Consider the following 18,950-nt stretch of genomic DNA (forward strand, 5'->3'; position numbering starts at 1 on the left):
AAGATTATTGTAAGGATTAGATGAGTTGCTGTTTGTGCAATGCTGGCATATATAGTAAGTTAAATGTTAGCTCTGCTTACTCCCTCAGTTCACAGCTATTTCTGGACTCTTTAAGTGCTAATTACCATGCCAGTTACAAGACAGTATGACTACAGTGACTAAGACTCCCCTTTTCCTTGTGTATGAGCAGAAATCAGTCCCTTTATAGCCTTCCTAGAACACTGCTCCCAGAATAGTATGTGAATCATTTACTCTAAGCTATTTGCTTTCGTAAAGAAATTATATGGTCTAATAGAGGGTTCACAGACATTGGCAGGGGAGTCCTGTCCTTCTTAAACTTGGGAAGTAAAAGAATATACTTATTTTGATTTTATTAGAATTACATTTTGATAAAACAAGAGTCAAATGACAACTAAGATTATAAGTTTAGCTCTTCATCTAGTTGACTTCATTGTAAGTTCACCAGCATTAAAATGTTCAGTTTCTGGCCAGAATTTCTTATGCATGTATGGGGTGACTTTGCTTCCTGAGAGATTACCATGGTCCTTCTCCTGTCAGTCTTGATCACTCTCCTGCTTTGGCATTCTCAGTCTTAAAATCTCAGATTACACTGCAAATTTCTCCTGTCTCAGAGAAGTGTCATCCTCTTCATATAAGGTTGTAGAGTCTTATTTGCAAGCCTTTTCTTTCCTTCCCTTGTGTGACTTTTTCAGGAGAATAACAAAAAGAATAATAGGTCAAATTTACTCAAGATGCATTCTTACTGTACTCCCATGTGGGTCTCAGATTTTCGGAATTCTCTGTGTTGCTTCCTCAAAAACTTCTGGAACCTTTTACACAATAGGTTTGAATGGCTTTTTGATTTTGCTTGACATCTTGTCTTATTAAGAATATGTGGAAGGGTTTCTCCAAATCACTAATGGCAGCAAGAGATTTGTTACTGTATTGAATTTACTACTTGTCTACATATCCCATTTTAAAACAAAAATAAAACTATTTTATGTCTGATCTTTTTTATATCCAAGTAAGTTCTGTATGTTGAGTTTCAATAGTCTAATGTAATAGAATAATCTTAATATCATGCCCAGTATTTTTCACCCTTGTTTGCTTGCATGCCTTTTCTCTCTCTCTCTTTTTCTCATCTCGCCTCTCACTGAGATGAAAATGAGTAACTTCAACTGTTTTATTGTTCTCTTTTACCTTTGGGTTAGGTTTAGAATCTTAGGCAGTTTTAGACCATATAGTTATCTCAGGTATTATTCTTACCATGGCCTACTGCTCTTCTTAGTTTGGCATTTCGTGGGAGGTTATTATTCATTAATTTCCCAGGCTTTTCCTTGGCTTCAGTTAGCACAACCTTGACCCACTTGCTTTCTTTATTTCCTTATTATTTGTTGACATTCTCACATTCTCTGGTCAGGATGCACTTCTTCAAAGTTAAAAGAATTACTGGCCTCCTACACTGTGGTTGACTGGCGGGTCATAAAATAGTCCTCAGAGATAGAACACAACCCCAAACATGTATATAAATGTCTTTAAAGACACAAGACAAAGAATTATAGTTAAACTAACATTGTTCATTATTTTTGCATTAAATTTATTTGAAGGTTTATTTAGTTGGTTTTTACTGATTTTCATAATATCTGAACTTATCAATGTATCTTCTGAATATTGTCTGATATCTTGAAGTATGTTGGCTTCTTGAATGATTGATGAACTAAATGTTAGTTTTCCTAAAGAGCATAAAGTGGTCTCCCTGGGATGGTATGAGCACTGAAAGGGAATACCCCCAAGCACAGGAATTGAAAGGCTAGAGGTCTGCTAGCATAACTGCAGCTCTTTCCTGGACCTCCCCAGGCAGACATAATACTGAGGAGCTAGAGACATGGTCCCTAGGTTATTAACAGGGAATAACAAAAAGCACAAGAGGAACTCAAGCATCCTAGGGACATTGTGGGATGTTTAAGAAGGATGATGGATTAGTGGCCAAGGAAGAAAGAAGGCAAACTATTATGATTTCCTATTATAATCTGATACAGTGTGTAATTTTTCCAGGTTTATGTGGCCAGTGAAGGATTGAGCTGGCCCTCCAACCCAAGATTATATGTTTTCAAAGGTAGTCCTTTTTCTGCTGTCCTATGCTAACTCATGTAAACATCTACTCTTTGGAAATAGTAAGATACCATGACAGACTCCTTTAAGTCTCCTTAAAAACTATTTCGCTTATAGAAGAGAATTTGCAGTGTGGCTAAAATGCATTCTCAGGTGCTTGGGTGGCTCAGTGGGTTAAAGCCTCACCTTTGACTCAGGTCATGATCCCAGGATCCTAGGATCCAGCCCTGCATTGGGCTCTCTGCTCAGCAGGGAGCCTGCTTTCACCTCTCTCTCTCTGCCTACTTGTGATCTCTGCCTGTCAAATAAATAAATAAAATCTTTAAAAAAATGCATTCTCTTAGTCAAAAAATTTTTTTTTAAGATTTTATTTATTGATTTGAGAGAGAGAGTATGTGCATGTAGGGGGAGGAGCAGGAGGAAAGGGAGAGAGAATCTCAAGCAGATTCCACACTGAGCATGGAGCCCAGCATAGGGCTCAATCTCGGTGACACTGAGATCATGAGCTGAGCTGAAATCCAGAGTTGGATGCTTAACTAAGCATCCCAGCCACCCCTTATTCATATTTTTAATAGGAATCATAATGAAAGGTTAGAACTGTTAGCCTTTCATACCAAGTATTACTCAGCCTTTTTCAGTGTATGATAGACTGCGTATCAGTGTCCTATTTTTACCGGTATTGTCTTACTTGCTGCCATGATTGTGCCTCAGGTACAGGTATTATGCCTGAAGCAAAAATAAAGAAGTTTTGATGTTCTCAACTTAGCGTGCATCCTGGAATAAGACACAGTCGACATTAAGTTATTGATGAAAAGCATACCTCTATTATCTACAGGAAAAGGAGAACATGGATAGTTGCAATACATGTAGTATTCCCCAGAGGATTTGTGCAGAAAAAAATAAATTACTTAACATTACCTCTAAATAATTGTAATTAAAGGTAGAAGAGTTTTCTAAAAGTCCCAGGTACTCTTTTGTTTTAGCAAAAGTTACTTTTTATACTGCAAAAAGATCCAGGTAGTTAATTGGGTTCTTTTTCCCATTTCTTTTTTTTTTTTTAAGATTTTACTTATTTATTTGACAGAGAGAGATCACACAGAGAGGCAGGCAGAGAGAGAGAGGGAGAGAGAGAGAGAGAGAGAAGCAGGCTCCCCGCTGAGCAGAGAGCCCGATGCGGGACTCAATCCCAGAACCCTGAGACCATGACCTGAGCCGAAGGCAGCAGCCCTAACCCACTGAGCCATCCAGGCGCCCCTTCCCATTTCTTTGAAAAGTAGTTTGAAGTCAGACGATACTGGCTCCAAATGATCTGTATAATTCCAATAAATCATCTGATGTGGGTTATAATAAAATGTCAAAAGTGTATTACCAAGAGCAGAAGATATTTTTAAGATCCTTAAAATATTATTATCAATAATCTGATACTACTTGTATTGCTTGAATCAATCTGACAGCATATTTCCATGTGGCAGGTCCAGCTAATAAATTATATTTCTACTTTTAGCTTCTATGGAAGTCACCCCAAATTCTGCATTTTTAAAAAAATGATTGTGGGAATATGAAACAAATGGTTATCCATTTATTTTATCCATTTGTTTAATTTTTATTGCAAGTGAGAGGATAAAATATATATTATAAAATAATTGATTAAATGTATTTATTCCTTGGTATACATGTTTAGATGTTTAATTGAAATTTTTATGATGTGTCGGAGCCAACATTTTCTTATAGAAATTCAACTCAAGTCTAGTATTGGGCAACAGTGGGAAAATGGGATTTAGTATGAAAATATTTGCTTTATGTAAACCTTTTTATGAATGTAGCTAATGCATAAGTGAAGTCAAGCTGTAAAAACAATTAGCTGGGAAAATGCCAAGTTAAGTTTTTTTAATATCCCACTGAATATCTGTTAACTACACATTTTTGTTATTATTAAACTATATGCAAATGTACAACTAGATTTACTTAGGTTCAGGTAAAAAAGGCTAAGTACCAGAAATAGGCAATAAGTATAATTACCATTTACATCTCCAAACAAAGCACATTAATCTTTCTGCAGTACTGCTGATGTAATGTCTCCTTACTTTGGGGAGTATTTGAAGTGGGCAAGCATCCAAAGTTGATAGTGAATTCTGATCAGCAAAGGCACTGGAATAGATGTCTGGGTTGGACATTGTAACAAAGCAAACAATTTCTAAAGCTCTTGGAAGATTCTACACAGTCATACTGGAATCTCTTATTCTAGACATTACAAAATTAATTTATTCAAAAAGCCTGTGAAACTTCTTCTAAAAATATAATCTGATATGTTTGTATTTTTTTAAAGGCATATACTTTTGAGCTAAGTTAAGGAGGAACAAGAACATTTAAAATATTTTCTAGAGCCAATTTCAGAATCCATTTTGTTGTTTAAAGGACTTGAGAGATTCTCTCTACTAGTTGTTCACAGAACATTCTTTGCCCTTAACCAAAGATGATCTGTTGATAGAATTGAATAATGAGAATCTTCTTACAAGTCAAAGAAAAAATGAGCCATATTTCCTATAATTTCCTCAAAATTTTTTACCTTTTGGCCTTCCACACCTATAATTTTCTTAAATTTTTAAGAATCTGCCATTAGACTACTAGCATGTAGTATTTAGTGAATACATATTGAAAACTTAAAATTGTATTTCTTTAAAACATTTTACTAATGTTTTTGAGGTGGAGAGTATACTTCAAATGCACATACACACATATATATCTATTTGAAAATACACAGATATAATGTAATATTCATGAAAAATACAGTAATTTTTTTCTGCTTGGCCACTTGAATAAGATTCAGAAAGTTGATACAGACAAAAATCTTTCCTATCACTGATGAGTCTTAGAGAACTAAGTCCTCTTACTTGAAGTGCTTATATCTAGTAGTTGGAACTTAAATCCAAATGATATTTTCCTCTATTCACACCCTCTTTTATTGCTTATTTACTCCCAGTTTATAAAAAGTACTTAATAAACATTTTTAATTGTATTTTTTTAATGTTAAGTAATCTTTATTACATTCAAGATAAAAAGCTACTAGCAGATTAAGCAAGTACCTGTAGAATACAGACTCCTAACTAAGACATAATGTCCAAAACAGCATATTCCAAAGTGTGTTTCATAGGATTCATGGTAGTTCACTAAACAGGGCACTTTGTTACCAAAAATATTTAGGAACTATGTAGTATATTTTTCTCTTGAAGACATTACAATACAAACAAAGCCTGTGAGAGGCAAATTCAATTTAGTTATCTTATACATATATTAATAGATACCATGACAATTATTTATTTATCCAGCACAGGCAGTTTGAGAAGGAATAATAAAATAGTCTGAGGGAGGAAAATGAATGCAGAAATAGCTTAATTAGAAAACAGAAGACGAATAGAAAAACTATGCAGAATCCAATATCTTGTACTTAGGAAAAACCAATAAAATACTTAAATATGTAATCTGATTAAATGTAATCTAATCAAATCAAGCAAATGTGAATGCAATGCACAAATATACAAAATACAGTCTGATGATTAGAGAGGCTTGACACACAGGAAATGAAAATTCTCATAAAGACTACTTTGTTCGGGCGCCTGGGTGGCTCAGTTGGTTGGACGACTGCCTTCGGCTCAGGTCATGATCCTGGAGTCCCGGGATCGAGTCCCACATCAGGCTCCCAGCTCCATGGGAAGTCTGCTTCTCCCTCTGACCTTCTCCTCACTCATGTTCTCTTTCACTGTCTCTCTTTCAAATAAATAAATAAAATCTTTAAAAAAAAAAAAAGACTACTTTGTTCAACTCATGGAAAACTATTTCAGAACATGGATGAACTGGGTGATTTTGTAGGAAAATATAAACAACCAAAAAAGATCCATTGGTAATTGGATTCATTTAGCTAGTTACCATTAGTTCCCCCTACCACCCTGAAGAAAAGTACTTGGGCTAGATGGTATCACAGAGAAATTTTATTGAACCTTTGAAAAATAGGAAACATTATTTTGGGCAATTAAAACTAGTCTTACTGTCTAGTTCAACAATGCCAGTTTAAAAAAAAACAAGAAGGACTAGAGCTTCATATCAGTATTATTTATAAAATATCAATGGAAAAAATCCCAATTGAAATACTGGCAAACAGAATTTGGCAATTCATTCGAAGAAAAACTAGCATAACCAAGTGGGGTTTATTCCAGGAATGCAAAATTGTTTCACTATTAGAAAATAGGTTGATAAAGAATACCTTATTAAGAGGTGAAAAGTAAAAATTGTTAACTACACAGACGCTGAAAAGATACTTAAAAATTCATTTTCGACTTTGAAAACCCAATATATTATGAAAATGGCTATATGCGGTCTCCACAGGGCCTTGGCACTTGCTGTCCCATTTGCTTGGAACTTTTTTTCCCCTCCAGGCATTCATATGCCAGGAATTCTCACTCCATTTACCTCTTTATTCAAACACCACTTCCTAAAGGATCTCTTATTACTGTTTCTTACTCTGCTGTACTTTTCTTCTAACCCATCTTACAGTTGATACTGTTTTTACTCATTGATTGATTGTCTCCTGAGGGCAGTCCACCATCCCAAGGGACTAAAACAGTCCATGGGATGAATTAGGCCCTTAATAAATATTCATTGCATTAATTTAATTCACATACCCCTTGGCACTCAAACAAGGGCAAGAAGAAGAGCAGGTCATTAATTTCCAAGAGCGCAAAAGGGAGGGGTGCTTCTTGTTCCCTTGTCCCTGCCCTGCCCACCCTCTTCTTCCCCCCCGCTGGATAGGCTAATTTCTGGGAGTCTGCCAAAAATGTAAATAGGAATATGTGAGATCACCTAGGAAGACTGTTTTGTCTATGAGAAGATTGAACTCTAGGGAGGATCAACATTTTTTTTTAATTGAGGCAAAATTCACAATAACAAAATTTACCACTTTTACTATTTTAAAGTATACAATTCTATATGCTGTGAATTACTGCATTGACAGTGTTGTACAACGATCACCACTATCTAATTCCAGAACATTTCATCACCCCTAAAAGAAACTTAACAGTTACTCTCCATTTTCTCCCTTCCCAGCTTCTGACAACCACTAATCTACTTTTGTCTCTGTGGATTTCCCTATTCTGGACATTTCACCTAAATGGAATTATTCAATATGTAGCCTTTTATGTCTGGCTTTCACTTAGCAAAAGTTTTTCTGAGTTCATCCACATTATACTGGGTATCAGTACTTCATTGCTGTGTATGGATATACTGTAGTTTATCTATTCATCAGTTGCTGGACCTTTGGTTTATTTCCACTTTTTGGCTATTATGGGTAATTCTGTGAACATTTGTGTACATATTTTTTGTTTAAGTGCCTTTTAAAAAAATTTATTTTTTGAGAGAGAGAGAGTGGTAGGGAGGGACGGGAGAGAAAGAGAGAGAGACACTCAAGTATGCTTCAGGACCTGAGGAAAAATCGAGTCAGACACTTAACCAACTGAGCCCCCAGACACCCCTCAGTGCCTTTTAAAAATTTTATATGTATATAAAATCATATATATATGTGTGTGTGTGTGTGTGTGTGTGTGTGTGTATGTGTGTATGAATGAAGGATTGTTGGGTCATATGGTAGTTCTATTTAATGTTTTAAGGAAGTGCCAGATTGTTTTCCACAGGGCCGCCTGACTATGGCTATCCTAGGGGCTGTGTGGTAGTATGTCATTGTGCTTTTGGTCTGTAGTTCCCTAGTGGAACATCAACATTTAAGCACGGGCTTCAAAAATGTTAAGAGAGGAGACAAAGAATGAGAGAGAGGAGTAAGACTGTAGCCAACATGTTCTCCTGGACTTATAATGCCCCCAAGAATTCTCTTTGGTAATCAATATGACCTTTGATTTCTTTTTAAAAAAACATTATTTATATATTTATTTATTTGAGAGAGAGAAAGAGCACAAATGAGGTGAAAGGCAGAGGGAGAAGCAGACTCCCCACCCAGTGCAGGACTTGATCCCAGAACCCTGGGATCATGACCTGAGCAAAAGGCAGATGATTAGGGCACCTGGGTGGCTCAGTGGGTTAAGCCGCTGCCTTCGGCTCGGGTCATGATCTCAGGGTCCTGGGATCGAGTCCCACATTGGGCTCTCTGCTCAGCAGGGAGCCTGCTTCCTCCTCTCTCTCTCTCTGCCTGCCTCTCTGCCTACTTGTGATCTCTCTCTGTCAAAAAAATAAATAAATAAATAAAAAATAAAAAACCTTTAAAAAAAAAAAAAGGCAGATGATTAACCGACTGAGCCACCCAGGTGCCCTGTGACCATTGGTTTCTTATGTCTACTTAGACTTAATTGCCAAGACTAGCATGACCTTTCCATAGTTTATAGTTAGTATCTCTGCAGTTTATGGTGCTCATTTATGTAGTTCATCCATAGACAGCATAGTGTAGAGGTTCAGATCATGGGCTCTGGAGTGAGACTGCTTGGGTTTAAATGTTAGCTCAAGCAGGGGTGGCCCTCGGCAAGTTAAGTATCTCTTTCTCATTTCCTGTGTGTAAAATGAAGTTGGGCTTGTCATGGTGACTGCGATTGGTGTGCAGGGCTTGGAATAGTGCCTGACACATCGTGAGTGCTTTGTATGTTTTTGTTGTAATTGTCATAATGGTGATGCTGATGTTGATGATGGTGATGATGATTTATCTAGGTATCCATTTAGGAAAGGTGCAAGGGTAGGTTTATGCTGGATCAAAGTGTAGGATTGAGAGTGGTGATTGTGTATTTACAAAGTGGGGCTCTTCGACAACATGCTATGTTTTCCATAGTTTTATTGTGGTACTAGTATCAGTGACACAGTACAGATTATTTACTCTTGTGGATTATAGTCTATACACAGTCTGCTAATTTATCAAATTTACATTTGGAACACAGATTTAGATGTGTTATTTGGATGGGGACTAGACTTTTTCAGTTAATTTTTTCTCTTCCTCCTCCTCCTCTGCCTTCCTCTACTCTCCCTTCCCCTCCCCCCACCTCCTTTTCCTTCTCCTCCTCCCCTCCCCCTTCCTCCTTTTCTTCTTCTTCTTCTTTTTCTCTTCCTCCTCCTTCTCCTCCTTCTTTTTGGTTTATACTCTAGTATAACCATATTATTTTCAAAAAATTTAAATTGTGAAAGATATCATCATTTATAATTCCATCACTTCAGTGCATCCTATCCTAACTTCTAGTACATATCTTTTTGTATTTTCCCCTGGGCATTTTGAACATAATTATAATAATTCTACAAACAGAATAGACTATCCCTATCCTCCTTTAAAGCTTATTTTCAGCTGCCCTATGAATCTTTTTTAATAGGTCCTAATTTTTGAAATTCCTCAACACTTAACATTTAGATCCCATAAAAGATATATTTCCAAAATTTATAGATGTGAATATAGAAAGAGCCCTCTCCTATCTAGACATTTTATATACATACAAACTTGAAAGTGTGCCAAGGACTATTTTATAGCTTTATGATAAAACCTATTATTTTTCTATATCAAGTAAAAAGAATGCTCAGCAGTGCCAAAATGTGTACAAAGAGTCAGAAATAATCAACATGTCATTTGAATTCTAAGTTTTGGCCTTGAGAGGTCTTTAAATATAGATTCTGCAAATACTTTACAGATAAGTAAACGGAGATAGAAAGATTAAGTGACATTTCTGTTTTCAGTCAATGTTAGAAATAAACACAGAAATCCAAAGGTTCTCCTTACTAGATGAGAAGATAACTTGTTCATATATTTTAGTACATAAACCTGTAGAGAAGATATAAATGCTTAGGCTGGGTTGAGATTTATGAATAATGCTATCAAATAAAGTGAGGCAATTATTTTTCAATTTTTAAAAGTTCTCATGTTATTTGGAATATGTCTTTTTCACCTTGTAAAAATGATACTTAAGAAAGTGGTGATGTTAGGGAATAAGGCAGTCACCAAATGGTAGGGAGGACACATAGCTTTTAGTTGTTCAGAAACTCATACAAAGGGAGTCTGCAAAGAGTGCATTACTGAAGTAACTTTAGGGAGGATGGCAAGGATAGATGGTATGGAAACCTGTTCCAACTGAAAATCAAATAGAAGTATAAAAATATTATAGAGGGCACGGATTGCATGCAGCACTGGGTGTGGTAAAAAAATGATACTGTTATGCTGAAAATATATAAATTTAAAAAAAATTTAAAAAACAAACAACAACAACAAAATAGACTATATACATTCTTATAAGAATACTTATATAAGAATGTAAAATCTTCCCTTAACTCAAAAATCAAAAGAAGACTGTATAAGGAGTGTCAGGTGTTAATTCAAAGGAACCAAATATATATCCTTTCTTTATTGCTGTATTGACTTGTTATGTCTTGAAGATAGGCCAAATCTAAAGACCTTTTTTTTGGATCTGAAGAAAGGGAAGATTTTATTTTATTTTATTTAAAATTTTGTTTATATTTTGTAAGACTTCCAGTGGACAGAGGCAAAGAGGCATGGGTGGGGAAAAGGCCTTCCAAGCAGCCTTTATAAAATTTAGACTATAAGCAGTGTGGCACCAGATGCCCATTATTCTGACTTTTCACCGAATGATAAGTTACTCACTTGTGTCTCTTTTTTTATCCTGTTTGGCTTGACATACCATAAAAACATCGGATTTCATTATGGAGCTCTTGTTGTTTCAGCAGCGATTAAGTAAAATGCCTCTGAGGTCTATCAGTGGACCTTGGGTTTAGATAGAACTCTTGCTTTAGGTTCTCTAGCCTTCCAAGGACATAGCCCATTTAATAAACACATGGGAACACAAAAATAGAAGAATAAAGCAGATTTTTAGGAAACGACTTTAAAGTTTCCTGAGCTCTGATGTTAAAAGACTTCAGTTTGACTCCTCACACCTATGTTGGGGACATTTGTTACCTCTTATGGTGACCATTGGGACATCTGTCTCACCCGGTTGCTGTGAGGTTAAATAAGAGAGAGAGATAGGAAACCTAAACATGGTGCTATAAGAATGTACGTGGTCCCTTGCTTGTGTGGAGATTGAGGTCATCCTCAAATCACCTAGGTTGTAGTGAACACTGGTTCTCAGACTTTTAGTGTGAAAGACTCCCCAGGGAATCTTACTAAGGTGAAGATTCTTGTTCTATCCCCAGAGCAGGATTCAGCAGATCAGGGGTGGGGCACAGGAATATACATTTTTAATAAGCACTGGGGATAATTCTGATGAGTGGGATCACACTTTGCAAAATACATTTTGGAGGCTGTGGTAGAAACCCTTTGAGCCTGAAACTCTAGTAGCCTGGATGGGTAAGTTTTCATGGCCCATCTTCTAAGAGTAATCACTGGAAATGTAAACGTTGTCCACAAAATTCCCATTGAGAAAAATCATTCAAGAATAACAATGTAAGATTAGGTAAATACCTGTTAATTTTTAGAAATATGAATAACACTTTTATTTTATTTTATTTTTAATTTTATTTGTTTATTTGACAGACAGACAGATCACAAGTAGGCAGAGAGGCAGGCAAAGAGAGAGGGGGAAGCAGGCTCCCTGCTGAGCAGAGAGCCCGATGTGGGGCTTGATCCCGGGACCCTGAGATCATGACCTAAGCCGAAGGCAGAGGCTTAACCCACTGAGCCACCCAGGCGCCCCTTGAATAACACTTTTTAAAAGTACTTTACCAAGGGATGCCTGGGTGGCTCAGTAGGTTAAGCCTCTGCCTTTGGTTCAGGTCATGATCTCAGGGTCCTGGGATCAAGTTCCGCATCAGGCTCTCTGCTTGGCAGGGAGCCTGCTTCCTTCTCTCTCTCTCTGCCTGCCTCTCTGCCTACTTGTGATCTCTCTCTGTCAAATAAATAAATAAAATATTAAAAAAAAAGTACTTTACCAAAAGTGAATATATTTTTGATGAATATATTTTTGATTTTGAATGTTTGAAATAAAGATAGAAAAGAACTCCTCTTTAGCATGCATCAACCTTCAACAAACTTTGAGTGTTTCTTTAGCAAAGGAAACAAATATTTAGAGACCAGGACCTAACATCCAAAGAGACTTTCTGCATCATCTCTCTTATAGTTGAGTCTGGGTGCCATTATTGAGGGTACTCTGGCTAATCTTAATTGTCATCATGATGTGAGGAGATGTGGTATATTGGGTGATAAACCACGTGGGTAAATATCAAGAATCATTGTTAAGTTAGAGGATGGAATGAAACTAGAACAAAACAAGTCAGGCATTTGTTCTTGGTATTTCCTGTTGTTAGAGCTAGAGTAGTTTACGTTTTCTGTTAAAATACAACAAACCTAATTTTTCCTCTGATAGTTATACAGTATAATACACACATACATATGTACCCACATGCATACACATATGCATACACAGAGCCATATTTGAGGGCTCAGAGGGAAGAGGCCCCAAGGGCTCTTTAGTACGCAATTAATATTTTTGGTCAGAAAATCAGCAGATTGTTTCAGTATGGCTATGTGTTATGACATCATATTCCAGTAAAGTCATAATGAACAGAAATTTTGTTTGTCTCTGTGGCAAACCAAAATGAGTTTTGTAATTGTCAGCAGGCCTTAGTGATTATAGTGGCGCCCACTCCCTCTACTGTAGTTAAAGGTCTGTTAGCATTCCAGTTGTGGGCCTCTGTTTTCAGAAGTGTATAATTAATCGTAAACATTTGCTCTATGGTGAAAGCTTGCCACAGATGATCTTAGTACAGGAGTACATTTTTTATTTCAGGTTGTCTGTTTTAAAGTTTTATAGTGTAAGAAGTTAAAAATATGCACAGAATTCTGTGTAGGAAGAAAATTGAATTTTGTGGTATACAAATGAAGATAACCAGCATTTATTATATTAGTCTGTTAATATATCTGCATTAAGGGGATCTAAAATAATAGGAAAGTGTACTTCAGGAATGCAGTAGGAAGTTGTGTACCTCAGTATACTACTTATTGTAATCAAAGACCAAAACAGCTTGTGGTTTTTAATGCTTTTTTAGTCTTTGCATATTAAAAGTCTTTAACCATAAGTGATTTTTTTCTTCGTTTAACTTTTTTATATTTGCCTATTAAAAATGAGAACATATGACATAATAAAAACACATTTAAATTACTTTATCTTAAAACAAAGTAATAGTAACTGTGGGCCAAGAAAGTTGATTTTAGGAATTTAAAACAGTGACTGTTTCTTTTTTTCATACTTCGGATTTCTACCCAAGGTGTGACACTGTTGATTTTGCTGACATTGTGTGGTAATTTCTTTTCTAACTCTGACCCTCTTTCATCTCCTTCACTGCCGTCTATTATTTCCCCTGCCTTTTGATCACGGGCCTCAATCAGATCCCAGCCTTAGGCTCTCTTTTTTGGTTCCTTTACACTTCCCCTTTCCAGGTGTTTACCCACTCACATGGTTTCAATTACTGCCTCCCAAATCTGCATCTTCAGTGCTGATGTATACCTTTCTAGTCCTTTACCTTCTGTAAACCTTCTCTAATTAGTCTCATCTGCCTGATAAATTCTTGTATGATAGGTTGTGTCCAGTTTATCTTAGAGTGAATATGGAACATTGCTCTTTGGTTGTCCAGTAATCATCCAGAACTCAGTAGGACTTCAGTTAGACTTGTCTTTGCTTGGAAAAGACATTTTTCAGCACTTGAGTGATTTAAACACAATTTTTTGGCATTATATTGCAAATCCCCTCTTGCATCAAAGTTGATCCTTTTTAGTTTTGTTAATTGCCCAATTCAGTGTCTTAATTCTCAGTCACCATTTTACTTGACCTGTGAGTATAATTTGACACAGATGAGCACTCCCTTCTCCTAGAAAGACTTTTTCCCCTCTGGTTTTTAGGAAGGACACTGTACTTGCCTGGTTTTTCTCCTGTTATTCCTTCCCACAGAGTTCTCACTGTCTTGTGGCTTTTAAGATTTTATTTATTTTTGCGAGAGAGAGAATGAGTATGAGCTGGGTGGGGGGGGCAGAGGAAGAAGCAGACTCCCCACTGAGCGAGGAGTCTGATGTGGGACTTGACCCTGTGACCCTGGGATCATGACCTGAGGCAAAGGCAGACACTTAACTGACTAAGCCACCTAGGTGCCCCTGTCTGTGGCCTTAGATTCCATATATATTGATGATTCCCAAATTTTATATTCATTTGATATCCACTTGGATGTCTAAACAGGCTGAATAATTTAACACTTACAAACCAGAGCTGCTGATACCGATGCCCAATAATCAAATCCTTCTGCAGTCTTCACCAGTTCATTGTATGCATACTCTGTCTTCTACTTGTTCAGGTCTGAAACCCTGGGGTCATCCTCGACTCCTCTCATTTTCCATAACTGATCCTTGGGTAAACCCTATCAGTTCTGCTTGTTTGTTTGTTTGTTTATTTAAAGATTTTATTTAGAGAGAAAGTGCAGATGCACAGGGGTGGGCATGGGCAGAGGAAGAGGGAGTGAGAGGATCTGGAACAGACTCCCTGATGAGCACAGAGACCCACGAGGGGCTCAGTCCCATGACCCTGAGATCATGATCTGAGCCGAAATCAAGAGTCTGATGCTCAATCAACTGGGCCACCCAGACAGCCCTCCATCATCAGCTCTACTATTGAAATTCATTCAGAATCCCACTGCTTCTCATTGCTTGCACTGCTGCCACCCTAGTACAGTTCCCTGTTGCTTTTCTCCTATATTATTGTAATCGTCTCCTGATAGATCTCCTTGCTTCCATTATCATTTGCCTACAGTCTGTTATCAACCTAATCATCAGGTGATCCTTCCAAAATGCAAGTGAGATGTGTCACTTCTCTTCCAAACCTTCTAGTGGCTGGTCATTTCACTCAGGGCAAAAGTTAAATCCCTACAATAATTTCTAAGTAAGGCACTATGGTATCTGGCTACTTCTTTTCATTTCTTAACTTTTCTTTCCTTACCCCTCTACTGTAGCCAGATAAGCATCTTCTGAATTACTTGAATGTGCTTGGCACACTGCTGCCCCAGGGCCTTTGTACTTGCTGTTTTCTCTGCCTCAAGTGCACTGTTCCAGATATCTGGGTGGCTTCCTCCTCATTTATTTTAGGCCTTTACACAGTTGCCATCTTCTTAGTGAGACCCTCCCTGGTCACCCTGTCTAAAACCCACCTCCCTGACAGTTCTGACCTTTTCTTTTTCTGTTTAACTTAGATCTCTAACATACTAGATATTCTGCATATTACCTTATATATTATCTGTCTTACCCAGTACAATGTGTTTTTGTTCATTGTCATATTCCCTTGTCATAAAGAATGTCTTCCATAAGTAATTGTTGAGTTAATGAATTGGATTACATATTCTTGTAATTTTTTCTTAATTTCTTCTAGTTCTTTCTTCATTCAGCCCTTTTATCCCTTCATATTTACATCACTGCTGCTTTTAGTTGTAACTCCATCAGTTGTTGAACATAACCTGCTAAAAATGTTTTCTTTAAATATATTTTATTATGATATTGCTTACCTGCTTAAGAATTGGCTTATTTTCCCATTCTCTCTTATGTTCAGTCTGATCTTCTTGTTACTTGGCAAAGGACTTATTCCTTTGGAATGGAGTAGTAGCTCCATCTCTCTTCTCCTCCCATGTCTAGCCATAACTGTCTTCTGCTGAAGTCACCATCCTCTGCATGTTGTCCCCTAAGTGGGCTTACCAGTCTCCTGCCTCTGTTTTGGCCCCCTTCAGCACCAGACCACTCAGCTCTCATCTCTCAAGATCTGGCTGAAAACCTCTACTAAAAGTTCTCTGTGATATAATTGAATAATTTCTATTATATTATATTTATTATTGTTTTCTATAATGTGTTTTTCATGGAGAAATATGTCTATAGCTATATTGATTCATATTTTGTCTTTTATAAATACATTCATGAGGTTAATACTTGGCTAAAGTGAATAAGAGAGTATATAGTACCTTATGTGGTTGCTATCATTTTCAAGAAAACAAATCTTACTCATGATTACAGAATGGCTTTACTGAACTAACATTAGTATTTTTATTTTCTTATCTTAGGTATCATTGCCCAATGCCCAAGATCTTTTATGTTCAGCTGACTGTAGGAAATAATGAATTTTTTGGGGAAGGAAAGACTCGACAAGCTGCTAGACACAATGCTGCAATGAAAGCCCTTCAAGCATTGCAGAATGAACCTATTCCGGAAAAGTCACCTCAGGTATGTTGCCGCTATATGTGACAGTCTCTTCCTTGTAGTTCCCCAGTGAGATTATTGACAAGACAAATAAATGTGTTTCTAAAAATAAAAGAAATAATATCTTCTGATAGGAAAGAATATTAGAGTGGTGAGCTGCTATGATTTCCTTCTCAGATCACCTGTCTACTCTACCAGACTCATGTGTTCCTCCTAGGATGACCTTACCTGTGAGAACTTTGGTCCACCTATGGATTTTACTTCTCAGGCGGAATAGTATTTGGGGATGTGAATAAGCTTGAGAAGTTGCATTCATTTACCCTTCATTTAATGCTATGTTTATTGAGCATAGATTACATTGTGTTCATTTAGAATCAAGGAGTTTCAAGTGGAAGAGATTTTCATAGATTTGTTTCAGACCTGTTTTATTTTACAGACCAGGGTATCAAGGCTGATGTTGAGTAATTGCACCTATTCCCATGGCTTTAGCAGCCTTCTCTATTGATTTCAAAATAGTATCTTTGGCTCAGACATGTCTTATAAGTCACCTCGTTTTTGAGCTCTCCACTTAGTTATTGCAAACTGTTCTGTTCAAGACCTATGTTTCCCTTGCCCTCAAACCTCTTGTCCTCTTTCTTTGAGATTCATCTTAGTTAATGGCTGACTTAGGTATTTTTCTGCGTGTACACTTTCATTATAACTTTTAATCTGTTTGCTTATCTGTTTTCACACTAAGTCATAAGTTTCTTGGCAGTAGGAATACTGTCTCTTGATCTTTTTATCTCTAATACTCTGGGATTCAATATATATGAATCTCTTCAGAATTATGTGTTAAAGAAGTGGATAACCAAATTGATGCCAGAGCCAGACATAGAGTTCCAAAATCCTGATTTGCATCCTGTAAGCTTTCTATAATTTGGTCTTTACAGAAGATTAAGAAGCATATTAGAATATCAGGGAAAGTGTTGTGTGTCTGTATGGTTGGGGGATAGACTGAGAATTGAGTCTGGGGACATAGTATGAATTCAAATTAGTATATGGTTAAGTAAAAGATTTCCACACTCAGCATTTATCCTTCCACTTTGAGCAAAAAAACAAAAAATGAAAAACGAAACAAAAACCCCTAAAAAATTAAATTACAGAAAAGCCTCTCAGCAAAGCCCACCCCTCCTGTTTTTATATGGATAGGAACCCACAAGATACAGTCTCTGGTTTCTTGTTTCTTACTGTATTTTAAGTAGGCATCTTACGTGTAAATATATGTACAGTTTGTTTCAAAGTGAAGATTCATCGTCATACTATTTTTTGTGATTTAGAATGGCGAATCGGGAAAGGAAATGGATGATGACAAAGATGCGAATAAATCTGAGATCAGCTTAGTGTTTGAAATTGCTCTGAAGCGAAATATGCCTGTCAGTTTTGAGGTATGTGCTCAGTAGTGATCTTTCATTTCTCTCCACTGCTCCTCACTATTTGAAATAACAGATTAGTCAGCCGGCATACTAGTATCCTGAAAGAGTTAATGTGCTTCCTTATGTTCAAACTGTGTATTATGAAATCATATAGGCCCTGGGGAAAATAGAACTACTATAATATCATGGATTTCTGCTGATCTCTTTGGCTTTTCTGTATTAAATAATTTGTATATATGACATTTTAATTTTCATCATAAAATTTATTTTGTGAGTATAAGATAATTTAGTAAGGTTTGGTGTTTTTAATAGGATTAAATCGAAAGTATTCAAGTTAATAGTGACATAGATATATTACTACTAAATTCTTCTAAATTTGTGGAACCAAAATAGGTTTAAATTTAACTTTTACTAATAAATCACTAGGAAGTAATTAAGCAGGTCTCTACAACCAGATAAACATGTCACAAAATGTTTACAAAATGTGAAATTAAAAGGGAGAAATTTTAAATTATTATAATAACCTCCTTTATTAAGAGGTCACTAATTTTGTAACTCACATATCTAGAAAATAGGAAAAACCCAGGAAATAAGCTGAAATGGTTATGGAGTATCCTTCAAATTATGTATGTTTACTGACTAGAAAGCTCCCACATTTTATTTACTGCCAAGATCAATTGACCTTGACTGAGAACCTATCCTTAGATACAGTTCTCCTCATTTGGCTTATCTGATCTCTCACCCTATGGCAGATTAAAAGCAGCAAAATGAGGAAGGCAGGGATGCAATGTACTTAGGGATCTGTTGGTTCCACCAAGAAATGATGGGGGAGATATAGAAAACCTATCAAAATTTAATTACATATACTCAAAAGTTATTGAACATGGGCCTTTTAAAGGCTACAACGAATAGGAACAGTTTTATAAGTCTTAGAAGTCCTTGGAAGCATTAATATAGTATAGAATATTTAGTTTTCATAATGACGATCTAATGTGAGTAATACAGGGTCAGATATTTAGTATTCTGTCGTTAAGCACGTACTTTTTTTTTTTTTTTAATTGAAGGGGCTATCCATCAAAGTAATTAAAATAAACAGTTTTGGTGTTTCAGCTAGTAAACTGAAATTAAATAGGAAGTATGATTATCATAAGTTTTCTTATCCCAATAGTGTTGGATTATTGAGATAATAATAATTCAACATTATTGAATTAATCCAATTGAATACAATC

The 18,950-nt window shown here is 36.3% G+C and overlaps 1 protein-coding gene across 9 annotated transcripts in view; it reads left to right on the forward strand.

Annotated features, from left to right (window-relative positions):
- Nucleotides 1-18,950, forward strand: part of STAU2 (staufen double-stranded RNA binding protein 2) — a 317,921-nt gene that overhangs the window by 105,580 nt on the left and 193,391 nt on the right. For all 9 annotated transcript variants that reach the window (XM_004762350.3, XM_004762346.3, XM_004762352.3 and 6 more), the window contains 2 exons: nt 16,174-16,333; nt 17,626-17,733. In XM_004762350.3, the coding sequence (XP_004762407.1) occupies nt 16,174-16,333; nt 17,626-17,733 (268 nt within the window). The remainder of the gene's footprint in view (nt 1-16,173; nt 16,334-17,625; nt 17,734-18,950) is intronic.

The sequence above is a fragment of the Mustela putorius genome, unplaced genomic scaffold, assembly GCF_011764305.1.
Source record: "Mustela putorius furo isolate JIRA1106 unplaced genomic scaffold, ASM1176430v1.1 tig00003846_pilon_pilon_pilon, whole genome shotgun sequence".
In the NCBI taxonomy this organism is placed as follows: Eukaryota; Metazoa; Chordata; class Mammalia; order Carnivora; family Mustelidae; genus Mustela; species Mustela putorius.